Genomic DNA, 12,015 nt, shown 5'->3' on the forward strand with positions numbered 1-12,015 from the left:
AGGGGAGTCCCTAACAATGAACACAGAACAGAAAGAACGCCACCAAGTCTGAAGTGGGAGGCAGCCCAGAGGGACTCAGAGGGACAGGAGTGTGGGTGGGTGTTCCCTGGATGTTTCCTGAAGGGGTGGAACCTGCACTTCTATGGACTAAGAGCTAAGATGAGCCTCCTGGCCCTTATCACATGGCCCATCTAGGGACATCAGGCTCTCTGTACCAACTTTATCCCCACTTTGCTCCAATTTTGTCATGCAACAGGGGGAGCGTGGAGCAGCTGGAGAACAGGGACCAGATGGCCCCAAGGTATGTGCCTCTCCCTCCTGGAGTCACAGCATGAAGCGGCTGGTAAATCAAAAAGCATCTGAGACAGGTCTCAATTAATATTTAGAAGTTTATTTTGCCAAGGTTAAGGGCACGTGCCCAAGAGACAGGTCTGTGCCTTTTGCCAAAGATGATTTTGAGGGCTTCAATATTTAAAGGGGAAAAGCAGGCTGGAGGGGAAAGAGGAAGGGTATGGTAATCCACACACTGCAAGGGAAAAGGAGCAAGTAGCGGAATAGTTGATTGTGTATTAGTCTCACACTCAGTAAATCGGCACTTTATGTAAGCTGTGGTGAACATGGAGCAGCTACCTGTGGGGATATTTAACCTTTTATCTGTAGCTGTCTGATTAGGAACAAAAGGAAAGGCAGCTTCTTGCATGACTCAGCTTTCAGCTGAACTTTTTTTCTTTTGGCAGAGTGAACTGGGGTCCCAAGTTTTTATGTCCCTTTCACAGGCTTGACCTTGGGGTCTTGACGAGGAAGGAGGGGAAGAGCATTCTGGCCCTCAGGTGGGAGGTCTGACTGGCAGCACAGGTGGACCCAATCTTCCCAGGTCGGCCTAGCCCAGACTTCTCACATGGAGTCTTCTCGATTTGTTCTGCAATCCCCGAGCATCCTCTGAGAGTGTTCAGAATCCCCAGGGCCCCGCTGGCTGTTCTGGGTCCACCCATGTGCAGCCAGGTGCAGCCAGTGTGGGCTGATAGAGAGCAGGCCACAGTTGCCCTCCCGGCCCTCCTGGTCCAGGCCCTGGGTTGAGATCTCATTTGCCTTCTAGGGCTCCAAGGGAGAACCGGGGAAAGGAGAGATGGTGGATTACAATGGAAACATCAATGAGGCTCTCCAGGTGAGCAGGGTCCAGCCCAGAGGCCAAGATCCTCATGGATCTCAGGCTCTGCACCATGCCCTGATCAGGGGGCCCTTCCACACAGCCGAGTAGGGGCCCTGCCCTCAGGCCCTCAGGCAGCGCTTCCAGGAGAGCTGCTTCCTCGCTCTCTCTCCTTTGACCTCCCGCTGTGTAGCCTCCTGGGAAATGGCCCCATTACTGGCATCCAGGTGGCCGGGGCTCTCTGTCTGGGCCCAGCTGGCCAGTTATCCTGCCTCAGGGCCCCTGAGTGCCATAGTGGAATTATCCTGGCACCCCACAAGTTACGGCCCATCCAGGGTGCTGGGGCCCCATTTCTTTAATGCATGTATAACCCCCTTTCATGCAGCAGAAAATCTTCCTGGAACGCATCTCCTTTCGTGTCAGTTTAACCCTGTTTCAAGTTCATGAGCTCCCGCTCCCCACCCTTTAAAGCAGGGTTTCTCAGCCTTGGCACTGTTGACATTTGAGGCTGGAGAATCTTTGTGGTGGGGGGAGAGGCGGTCCTGTGTGTTGTAGGATGTGCAGCAGCGTCCCCAGTCTCTACCTGCTAGATGCCAGTAGCACCGGAGCCTCAGCTGTGACAACCAAACTATGTCTCCAGACATGACCAATTATCCCTTGGGGGAAGAAATTGCCCCTGCTCAAGAACCACTTCTTCAAAGGAGTCTGTGTCCATATGTGACTCCATTTACAAGGTGTAAAATCCTCTTTTAAAGCCAACAATCATCTCCCTGATCTATTTTTTGAGTGGTTCCATATTTTGCTATACTGTGTCTGTTTAAAGGGAGGTGCGTAGCAACTTTGAAATCTGGGTTCTGGGAGAAGAGGAAAGAACAAGGGAGGGTCCTCAGAAGGTGACTAGAAAGAATAAGAGGTGGTGCTTCCTTCCCTTCAGTAAAGTGAAGTAAAGGTTGCAGTCCATTTAGGGTGTGCCTGAGTCCATTGTAGGACGGCCTCAGAGTATAATCATGCTTAGGAGATGCTATGTATTCTCTCTCCAGTGATTACAAACCTCAGCGAGAGGTGGGGTGGGGGTGGTGTGAGTCTGGGGGCCATGGAGCCCACCTGCAAGCGTCTCCCTCGACCCACGCTCCTTTGAGGGGCCTAGCTCCCATGTTTCCATGACTGTGCAGTGAGAACCTTCCAGTTGACTCTTGGTTTGCTCTTCAACTGATTGCCTGGTGTTGGTTTTTTAGGAGATCCGGACGCTGGCCTTGATGGTAAGTTTTGCTCCTCCTGGCTTTCCTTGGGCACTGGACGGGGGGCTGGGGATGGCAGCCTGGAAGCAAGGATTTGATTTCTCCCCTCCAGAAAGCAGGTACTGGGCTGCAGATTAGGGTTGACCCAACAGGGCTGGGGCAGATGATGATCCGAGCTGGAGGTGATGAGTCAGGACTGGTAGGTGGGCCTTGAGAGCTGCCCGTGCCCTGGGTCATGGGTGTCCTCTGTGTAAAGGCTCTTCACCAATACAGCTGTGCTCTCTGGTGACAATACAAATGCTGGATTCTATTTACAGCTGCGTGAAGGAAATAGCAGTACTGAGGAGGATATTTTTAATGTTTCTCTTTTATCCCAACTTTTAGCTAATTAAATCCTGAAAAACTAGTAGCAACCTCCCATGTATCCCCCTTTCCTGGAAATCAGTTTCATTATCTGCACTTGGAAAACCAGGGAATTTCAAGCCTGGGTTTTGTACAGGTGCCTACCAGTGACAGGCTCTTGGTAAATATTTGTAGTTAAAATGACTACCACCAAGTTTAACTTCTAAGGTAGAGGATGGGAGGAGAGATCATGAAGTTCTCTGACTACTGAAATTTCAATTCACCTAATATTTTTTCATGGCTATGAGCCACAGAACACACTTAGGGATGGCACAAACTCACAATCAAACACCACTTCTGTGACGTCCCAATCCCAGAAATTGCTATCAACGACATGGTTCTGGAATCAATGAGCTTCATTTGGAGACATTAAAATATATTATTTGGCAGGGCACAGTGGCTTATGCCTGTAATCCCAGCACTTTGAGACACTGAGATGGGCAGATCGCTTGAGGTCAGGAGTTCAAGACCAGCCTGGCCAACATGGTGTCTCTACTAAAAATACAAAAGTTAGCCAGGCATGGTGGCGGGTGCCTATAATCCCAGCTACTCAGTAGGCTGAGGAACGAGAATCACTTGAACCCGGGAGGCGGAGGTTGCAGTGAGTCGAGACTGCACCACTGCGCTCCAGCCTGGGTGGCAGAGTGAGACTCTGTCTTAATAATAATAATAATAATGTGAAATAGCTATTGGAAATAAAACTTTCCCAGAAACATTTTTTTTTCCTTTAAAATCAACCTTGAGGTGTAACTTACACATAAGAAAAGGTACTCATTTTAGGTGTAGAGTTTGATGAGTTTTGATAAGTGTATATACCCAAGTATCAACCACCCAATCACTCTAGAAAGTTTCTTCATGCACCTTGGGAGTCACTCCCAGCCCCAGGCCACCACTGCTCTGCGTCACTTCTGTCACTGTAGATTAGATTTGTCTTTTGTCTCTTCTAGAGCTTCATGTAAATGGAATTAAACAGTATCTGTGCCTGGATGCTTCTGCTCAGCAGAATGTGTTTGAGATGCACCCTTGTCATCAGCACTTGGTTCTTTTTCCCTGCTGAGTAGTATTTCATTGTATGGATGTACCATGCATTCCCCTGTTGATGGGCATTTGGGTTGTTTTCTGGAGATATTTTTAAGTCATTATTGGGGAAGGTCAGACTTAGCTTCTTGGAGCCCAAAGGGCGACCAGAGATGCCCTAGAGAGAAGGAGAAGGAGAGGGTATTGGACATGGCTCTCTGAACCCCACCTCCACTTCAACCCAGTCACACTTGGTGCTTATATGTTTTGCATTTTGGGTTCCCCATGTTATTTTCTTTGCAAAAAATGCATCTCTATCACTGGAGAAAGGTCTGTAAACAACTTATCTGTACAAGCCAGCCTCCACATATAGCCCTCAGGGCACAGACTACCCTCCTCGGTGGGACAGTTCTTCCATGTGTCTTTCCTTTCTCTCCTAGGGGCCTCCTGGTCTTCCTGGGCAAATTGGCCCACCTGGAGCTCCAGGGATTCCAGGCCAGAAGGTAAATCTTGTCTTGACAAAGGGGGTGAAGACCTTGCAAGGGCAGCGACCCCAGGGCTTCCCCTCCCCCTGTGACCCTCTCATCTTCCCAGCACTACCACCATATCCTCCTGCTGCTCCAAGGCACCAAGGGACCCGCCCACCCATCTCCCAGCTTCTGTGGCTCTTCTATCCAACCCTTGCCATCTGCTTGGGCTCCTGTAATTCACAGAGCCTTCTGATGCTGTGGGGCCTGGGTCTAGACACACCCCTGCCCTTGCCCCAACCAGACCCACAGCGGGAGTGAGGACCCCATCAGGGACCTCGGCATCTGAGCCCCTCCCCAATCCTCCCACCTCACTCCCTGCCCTTGCTTTCCTTTTACACTCCACACACCTGTGTTTTTCTCAGAAGGTCTGCCCCTCTGTCTCCCACTCATGAGGTCCTCTCCCCTGCAAGTCTTTTTCCCTCTTACCTTTCTTTCAAAGCCCTTCTCATCTTTCAAGCCCAATTCAGTAGACCACCTCCTCCTTGAAGCCTCCCCTGATCTATCAGGCAGAATTCCCTGCCCTTTCCTCTGCTTCTCTGGGTAGGACCTACATCATTTTGCCACCTCCCTTAACTCCCCACCTGACCCAAAGAAGGGGCTTGGTTTGTGTGAAGATGAAAGGAGCACCCTGTGGAGAGCCAGGGCAGGGGTTCTGCATTCAGGGGGGACAGGAAGGCAAGAACCCTTCTGCAAGGGAGCCCAGGGTGCCTAGGGCTCCCAGAGGCAGCAGTGGGAGGTTGTGGCTAAAACATGGACATGGAGCCAGCGTGCCCAGACTGGGATCCTGGCTCCTCAGTTCACTAACTGTGGGCCTCAGGCACACAACTCTGTGCTTTGGAGTCCTGTCTGTAGAAGAGAGGCAATGCAAATTCATACCTCCCAGCAACACAGTTAGAATTAAATGAGCAAACTCTATGGGAAAGTGTGGAGTGGGATGCCGGGTGCACTAAGCAATGCGTAACTGATGGCTGCTATGTTCTCTGCCCTGAGAGTCACCTTTAGTTGTTCCGGTTACAGGGGGAGATTGGACTGCCAGGCCCTCCAGGACACGATGGCGAAAAGGTATGAACAGACGTCCTCCGGTCAAACCTCTGAAGACAGTCTTGGCCCTGGGGGCAGGAGGTCGGGCAGGAAGGCTCTAGAACTGGCCCTGGTGTAAGCCCAGTGGGCAAGGGAAGGGGAGATGGGGGGGCAGGGAGAGGGGCCCACCCTGCAAGCCCCAGGAGGAGCCAGGCAGACCCAGGCTGGGCTGTCTGTGCCTGCCCCAGACAAGCACCAAAGAGCCAAGGCCTTTGGACTTTTCTACTCTCTCTCCCTCTCTCCTCTTTTCTCCATTAATGTGTCTAAGAAGCGTTTTTGGTATTTTCTAAAGGGACCTCGCGGTAAACCAGGAGACATGGGCCCTCCTGGTCCCCAAGGCCCCCCAGGAAAGGATGGACCTCCAGGAGTGAAGGGAGAAAACGGGCACCCAGGGAGCCCAGGAGAGAAGGGGGAGAAAGGGGAGACAGGACAAGCAGGCTCACCGGTGAGTGGCAGGGCTGGCTGCCCTTCCGTGCATACACCACTCCCAAGCATGACGCCAGCTTTGCAGGGCTTTGCACTTTGCATGGTGTGAGCTGCTGCCTGGGCTAGAAACCTGGGGCCAGGGCTTAGGGGTGGAGGATTCACTCAGCTTCCCCTCAAGTCACTCACTTTATGAAGGCCAGTTTCCCGACTCAGGAGACCTGAGTTGTGCTCTGTCATCTGTATCCTTGGGAAAGCCACTCACTGTTGCAGAGCCTCCGTCTCCTCATCTCTAAAATGGCGATAATAATGTTTTCCCTGGATACCTCAGTGGATTGTTGGGAAAGAGATGAAGACATGGTTTAGAGCTGCCTCTTTGGAAAGTGTACAGAAGCCCTATACCCGGGAGAGGCTGCATGTACAGAAATGGGGCCTTCGCCCAGTCCACTAGGCTGCTAACTTGACTTAGGGGCCTTCTCTGGGTCTCAGGGGTTTCCATCTGTGAAATGGGTGCCATCCTAGACACCTACCCTTGGAGCAAGGGAGCCACATCCTGTGCAGGCCACAGTTGGTCACACTCAGCAAGACCACCTTGAGCTCCACTAACAGAAATCATTGTCAGTCTGTAGGGTCTAGATGGCCCAACTGGGGAGAGAAGGAGAACATGGTGGCCAGAGCAGACCCAGAGTGGCAGGATTGCCTAATCCAGCTGGGCTCCTGAGGTTTACAGTGAAGCCAGAGGGCTGGGTGTCAAGGTTGCCTGCAGGCAGCCACAGATGAGGGTCCTCCCGGGGGCCACCAGCCTAGTGGGTGCCTGGCACTGTGACGAGGCTGCCCTAATCCCAAGCCTGCCGACCCAGCCTGGGAGCAGGCAGGGGGGATCCTCTTAACAAGCAGCTACTTCATTTGAGTGTAAACAGGAGTTGCATCTTCCTTGGCTCACAGTATGATGGCCTCTAGGAGCACCAACCTAGTTCGACGGTGCTAGAATCTTGGTCTCAGAATTTTCCTCTAGGAAGTGGAAAGAGCCTCAGAGGTCAACTAGTCCCAAGTCTGACCCAGTGCAGGACTCCTCACTCAACCGGCACAGGCAGGCAGCTCACTGCCTCCAGACCTGTCCACTGCACCATGGGGCAGCCCCAGGATGGAGGGAGCATTCCTGGATATGGTGTGGAAGCTCCCTTGTCAGCCTCCCCGAGTTGACCCCTCAGAACCTCTGGCCTCTGGAGCCATATTTATTATCTATTGCTGCATAACTAATCACTGCAAAGGTAGCGGCCTAAGACAATACACATTTATTGGCACATAGTTGCTGTGGGTCAGGAATTCAGGCACATCCTAGTTGGGTCCTCTGCCCATGGTCTCATGAGGCTGCAATTAATGTCTCAGCCAACTGTATTCTCATCTGGAGCTAGGGATCCCCTTCCAAGCTCACTGGTATTGGCAGAATCCAGTTCCTTGCTGGAACAGAACTCAGCTCCTAGAGGCCACCTACAGTTCCTGCCACCTGTGCCCCTGCCCTCCCCACCCCCCGCAGAGTAGACAGTTCACATTATAGCAACTGGCATCTTCAAGGCCAAGGCCAGCAGTAGGGTCTCTCTAGTGTCTAGTGCTAGCAAGACAGAGCTGTGTGCACGTGTGTTTGTGTGTTCATGTAACATATTTGTAACATAATCTTAACATATGTTATATGTCACCATCTGTATGACATGTATGTTATAATCTGCAACATAATCATAGAAGTGAGGTCCCACCACCTTTGCCATGTGCCTTACTCCACGGCTAAGAAACAAGTCACAGGTCACCCTAAGGCCTGTACACTGCAGAGTCCACAGAGAGTATCAACCTCTCCTCCCCTGTACTAGAGCCTCAGATTCTTCAAGACAGTGATGACAGTCCCTGCCCAGTCTTCTGTCCTGCAGGCTGACACCTCCACATCCTCCATGGTGTTCCTTGTTGACCCCTAGACCAGTCACGTCCCAGTCTAGTTTGTCACAGATGTGAGGGTGCGTCTGTCCCAGGCTTTCACAAGGGCTGGCATTCATGCAGTGGTGTTTTGTGCCCACAGGGAGAGAAAGGAGAAGCCGGGGAGAAGGGCAACCCAGGAGCAGAGGTACATGAGAGATAATTTGACAGAGACTCATCAAACGACAGTCTCTGCAGAATGCACAGTATTTCTATGCTTTAGAATGAAGCTTGCAACTGCCTGACGTTTATGTTTACTGAGCACCACCGTAGGTCAGGCACTGATCCTCTGGACTGCTCCAGTCTTCCCAAACCACATCTCTCAGCAACCTTCACAGAGCACCTCCCGTGCTTCCATCCTGGTGCTAGAGTCTGGAGATACGAAAATAAACAGAACTTGCCGGGCACGGTGGCTCACGCCTGTAATCCTAGCAATTTGGGAGGCTGAGGCAGGCGGATCACCTGAGGTTGGGAGTTTGAGACCAGCCTGGCCAATATGGTGAAACCCCATCTCTACTAAAAATAAAAATTAGCCAGGAGTGGTGGCAGGTGCCTATAATCCCAGCTATTTGGGAGGCTGAGGCAGGAGAATCGCTTGAACTCAGGAGGCAGAGGTTACAGTGAGCCAGGATTGTGCCACTGCACTCCAGCCTGGGCAACAGAGTGAGACTCTGCCTAAAAAAAAAAAAAAAAAAAAACAGAACCACCCTCCACAGCTCACAATACCCCATAATGGGCACTAGCATGGGAGCAACTCAGGGAATCGGGCAAGCATCCCAAAAGACGTGCTATTTGGGCAGAGTCTTGACGGCTTTGTAGGAGTTTGCCACAAAGTTTCAGAGGTAGGCTTTCCAGATAGAGGCATTATTCTTTTGAGAAGTGTGGTGAAAGGAAGAGAAAACAGAATGGCTGAGTGAGAATAGTCAGGATGGAGGCAAGATTTTCAAAAGACAGCAGAGAATCAGGCATATTTGTGGGCTCAGGGGCAAGAACCCGGAAAGCAATGGAGATCAAGGATGCGTCAGAGACAGGATGTTTGGTGGCGGGGTCTGGGCAACCCAAATAGCACCTCAGACCCATGGGAGAGACCACCAAGCCTTCTCAGTCCCCATCAGGGTGGGTTCACCTTGCCGAGCCCCGTCTGAATGTAGTGAAACAGGCCTGATTGTACAATGTGTATGGTACTTGTTTCGAAATGGATAGCCTCCTAAAGAAATGATCCTAATTCAGGAAAAGCATTATACGCACATTGTCCCTCCAAGAAGTATTTAAAATAAACATTAGAAACAGTCTAAATTTTATCAAGAAGGAAAGGATTAAATAACTTATAGTAATAATACTAATAGTAATTATAGTCACCACGTCTGAGCACTTCCCTCGTGCCAAGCACCGCACTAAGCCCTGGGTATGTAACAACTCATTTTCACTCTACCCAGTGAATAGCACAGCACCATTACCAGGAAGCTGGTGGAGAACATATAAAAAATGGAAACATCAGTTTCACAGTAAGTGAAAAAGAGTTGAAAACGAAATTTTATACGTATATGAAATCATAAGCATATACATATATGTATATACAATTCTACACATATTACATGTAAATATCAAAAGTATATACATATATTCAAGCACATCTGATACATCAAGAAAATGTTTAAATTTTCTTTTTAAAGAAAATTTTAAAAATTCTTTTTATTCTTTTTATTATTTTTAAAATTACCACCCAGGTAAAATTGACTTCTTCTGGAATGTGTCCAGTTCTGTGAATGTAAATGCATGTAGAGATTTGTATAACCAATACCATGATTAGGATACATAAACCACTTACTTATAATAAGAATTAAAATGGTAAACTTTTGTTAAAAATGGGAAGCTTTTTTTAAGAAGGCAGAGTTTCCAAAGACTGTGTTCCCTCCAAGGAGACTGTGATGGAGCGACAAAGTCCACAGGTCCAGGAAACAATAGGGACCTCCTCTCTGCCCAGTGTAGGGGTGCCCTCTGTCGTGGCCTGGCACAGGAGTCACTCCCCTGGCCATGCTCCAGGGAATTCTACCCCTGGGAAGACGAGGCACCTGAGGAGAGCCCTGAAGCCGAGGCGGGCTGAGCAGCTCAGAAGGACCCAGCAGTGGCTGCCTGTGGATGAAAGGATGTGTGTGTTCATCAGAGACAGAAGCTGCAATGGGCACCACCCTCCGTAGAGGAGGCAGCCCTGAGCTCCTCCATCTTCACTGTCCAGTCAGAATCTCCTCTAGCACAATCTGCATCTGCTCTCAAGGGAAACAGAGACCAGCAGTCCCCATCCTGTCTGTAACAAACCTTGGGGACTTGAGGAGCAATCTCCAGGAACAGCTCAGTCTCCCCACATTCCAGATAACCAATCTCTGCTTCTCTAAGCCAAGGGTCTCAAACTCAAATGTCTACAAGGGCCAGGCCTGCAAAAAGTGACTGCAAGAGCGCTGGATCAAAGACAATAAGGAGTGGTGAGGACTGGAGTAAACTGAAGGTGTCATGCCCCACCTAGAGGGGAAAGCTCTAATTCCACTCCAGGCTGTTGTTGCCGTGCATGAACAAGAACCTAGTGCTGCTAGATCTTCTGGTGTTTTTCTTTTTTTTTTTTTTTTCCAAGAAAAATCTGGAAGAATAGATCTTTAGGGACATTTCCCGGAAATTTGCTTTTTCAACATTGAGCAGTCCACCGGGTTGCTATGAGTTTTTGACCTGTTCTGAGCCTTTTTTGGGGGATACTGTGCTGGGCAGTCACTGGCTGACCTCCAGTGGGCAGCCATGTCCTCCTCTGGCCTTGCAGTCTCCAGCTGGGCTCTAGGCCCTATCAGGAGGGAGGGCCACTTCAAATGTAACAGGGCTCCCCTTTGGCTTTTAGGTTCCTGGGCTGCCAGGGCCAGAGGGGCCTCCCGGACCTCTGGTAAGTTTGGAGGGCTTGTCAGTGGCCATTCCACTAATGTCCCCTCTCCACGGCAGTCACTGGGCTCAACCTCAGCCTTAGTCACTATCACCTCTTCCTCCCAGGGAGGGATTTTCTGGTCTACAAACCCCTCCCCGCTCTTTTTCCCTCCCATGTTAAACAGCACCATACTGGGGACACCAAGGAGCCCAGGCATTGCCTGGTTTCCCGGAAATAGCTGACTGGTAGGGCAGCCCCAGGGTCCCTTGTCTCTAAGCTCTGCCCAACGTTTACCTCACCCTTTGCCATCAAACATCTGCTTCTCCCATTCCTCATTTGAAAGTGACTCACCGGTCTGGCACAGTGGCTCACGCCCGTGATACCAATCTGGCACTCTGGGAGGCTGAGGCAGGTGGATCGCTTGAGTCCGGAAGTTTGAGACCAGCCTGGGCAACATAATGAAACCCTGTCTCTTCTAAAAATACAAAAAATTAGCTGGGCGTGGTGGCACACATCTGTAATCCCAGCTACTCAAGAGGCTAAGGTGGGAGAATCACCTGGGCCCCGGAGATCGAGGCTGCAGTGAGCCAAGATGGCACCACTGCACTCCAACCTGGGCAACCAGAGTGAGACCCTGTCTCAAAAAAAAGAAAAAGAGAGAAAGAGAGGGAGGAGGGAGGGAGGGAGGGAGGGAGGGAGCGAGGGAAGGGAGGGAGGGAGGGAGGGAAGGAGGGAAGAAAGGAAGGAAGGAAGGAAGGAAGGAAGGAAGGAAGGAAGGAAGGAAGGAAGGAAGGAAGGAAGGGCGAGCCCCAGCCCCACTGGATTGGCTTTCCTTGGCTACAGAAATGTAACTATGGGGCCCCTGTGCATTGCCCCTAGAGGGCCCCCAAGCACCCTGAAGCAACAGATGCTGGCCCATGCCTCTGTGTGGTTCGTGGTCCCCAAGGCACTGTGTGTCCTCTGTTGTGGATGGTAGAAGTAGCAGTAGGAATAATGATAGGAGCCAGCGTTTATTGAAACTTATTGGATGCTAGACACTGTTCCAAGCACTTTGCCTGTATTAATTTAATGTTTGCTGTGTTACCTCTGTGTCTTTCTTTCATGAGACTCTGGGTCAACCATGAGGACCACAGAGAGATTTTCTGTGAGCCCTGGCTGGAAAAGACTGGCTCAGACTATTTCCTAGGAAGCCCCAAGCATGACCCCCACTTAGCATTTCTTTCCACCTCTCATGGGCAGGGACCCCAAACCATACTCTGCACCCAAAACCCTTGTTCTTCTGTGGTCCATTTGTGGACTAGGCAGTTGAGT

The 12,015-nt window shown here is 50.6% G+C and overlaps 1 protein-coding gene across 1 annotated transcript in view; it reads left to right on the top strand.

Annotated features, from left to right (window-relative positions):
- Positions 1-12,015, top strand: part of COL13A1 (collagen type XIII alpha 1 chain) — an 86,907-nt gene that overhangs the window by 52,752 nt on the left and 22,140 nt on the right. The window contains exons 22-29 of the mRNA XM_016918471.3: positions 257-301; positions 1,097-1,165; positions 2,383-2,406; positions 4,245-4,307; positions 5,352-5,396; positions 5,707-5,859; positions 7,906-7,950; positions 10,684-10,725. Coding sequence (XP_016773960.2) covers positions 257-301; positions 1,097-1,165; positions 2,383-2,406; positions 4,245-4,307; positions 5,352-5,396; positions 5,707-5,859; positions 7,906-7,950; positions 10,684-10,725 — 486 coding nt within the window. The remainder of the gene's footprint in view (positions 1-256; positions 302-1,096; positions 1,166-2,382; positions 2,407-4,244; positions 4,308-5,351; positions 5,397-5,706; positions 5,860-7,905; positions 7,951-10,683; positions 10,726-12,015) is intronic.

The sequence above is a fragment of the Pan troglodytes genome, chromosome 8, assembly GCF_028858775.2.
Source record: "Pan troglodytes isolate AG18354 chromosome 8, NHGRI_mPanTro3-v2.0_pri, whole genome shotgun sequence".
Classification (NCBI taxonomy): Eukaryota; Metazoa; Chordata; class Mammalia; order Primates; family Hominidae; genus Pan; species Pan troglodytes.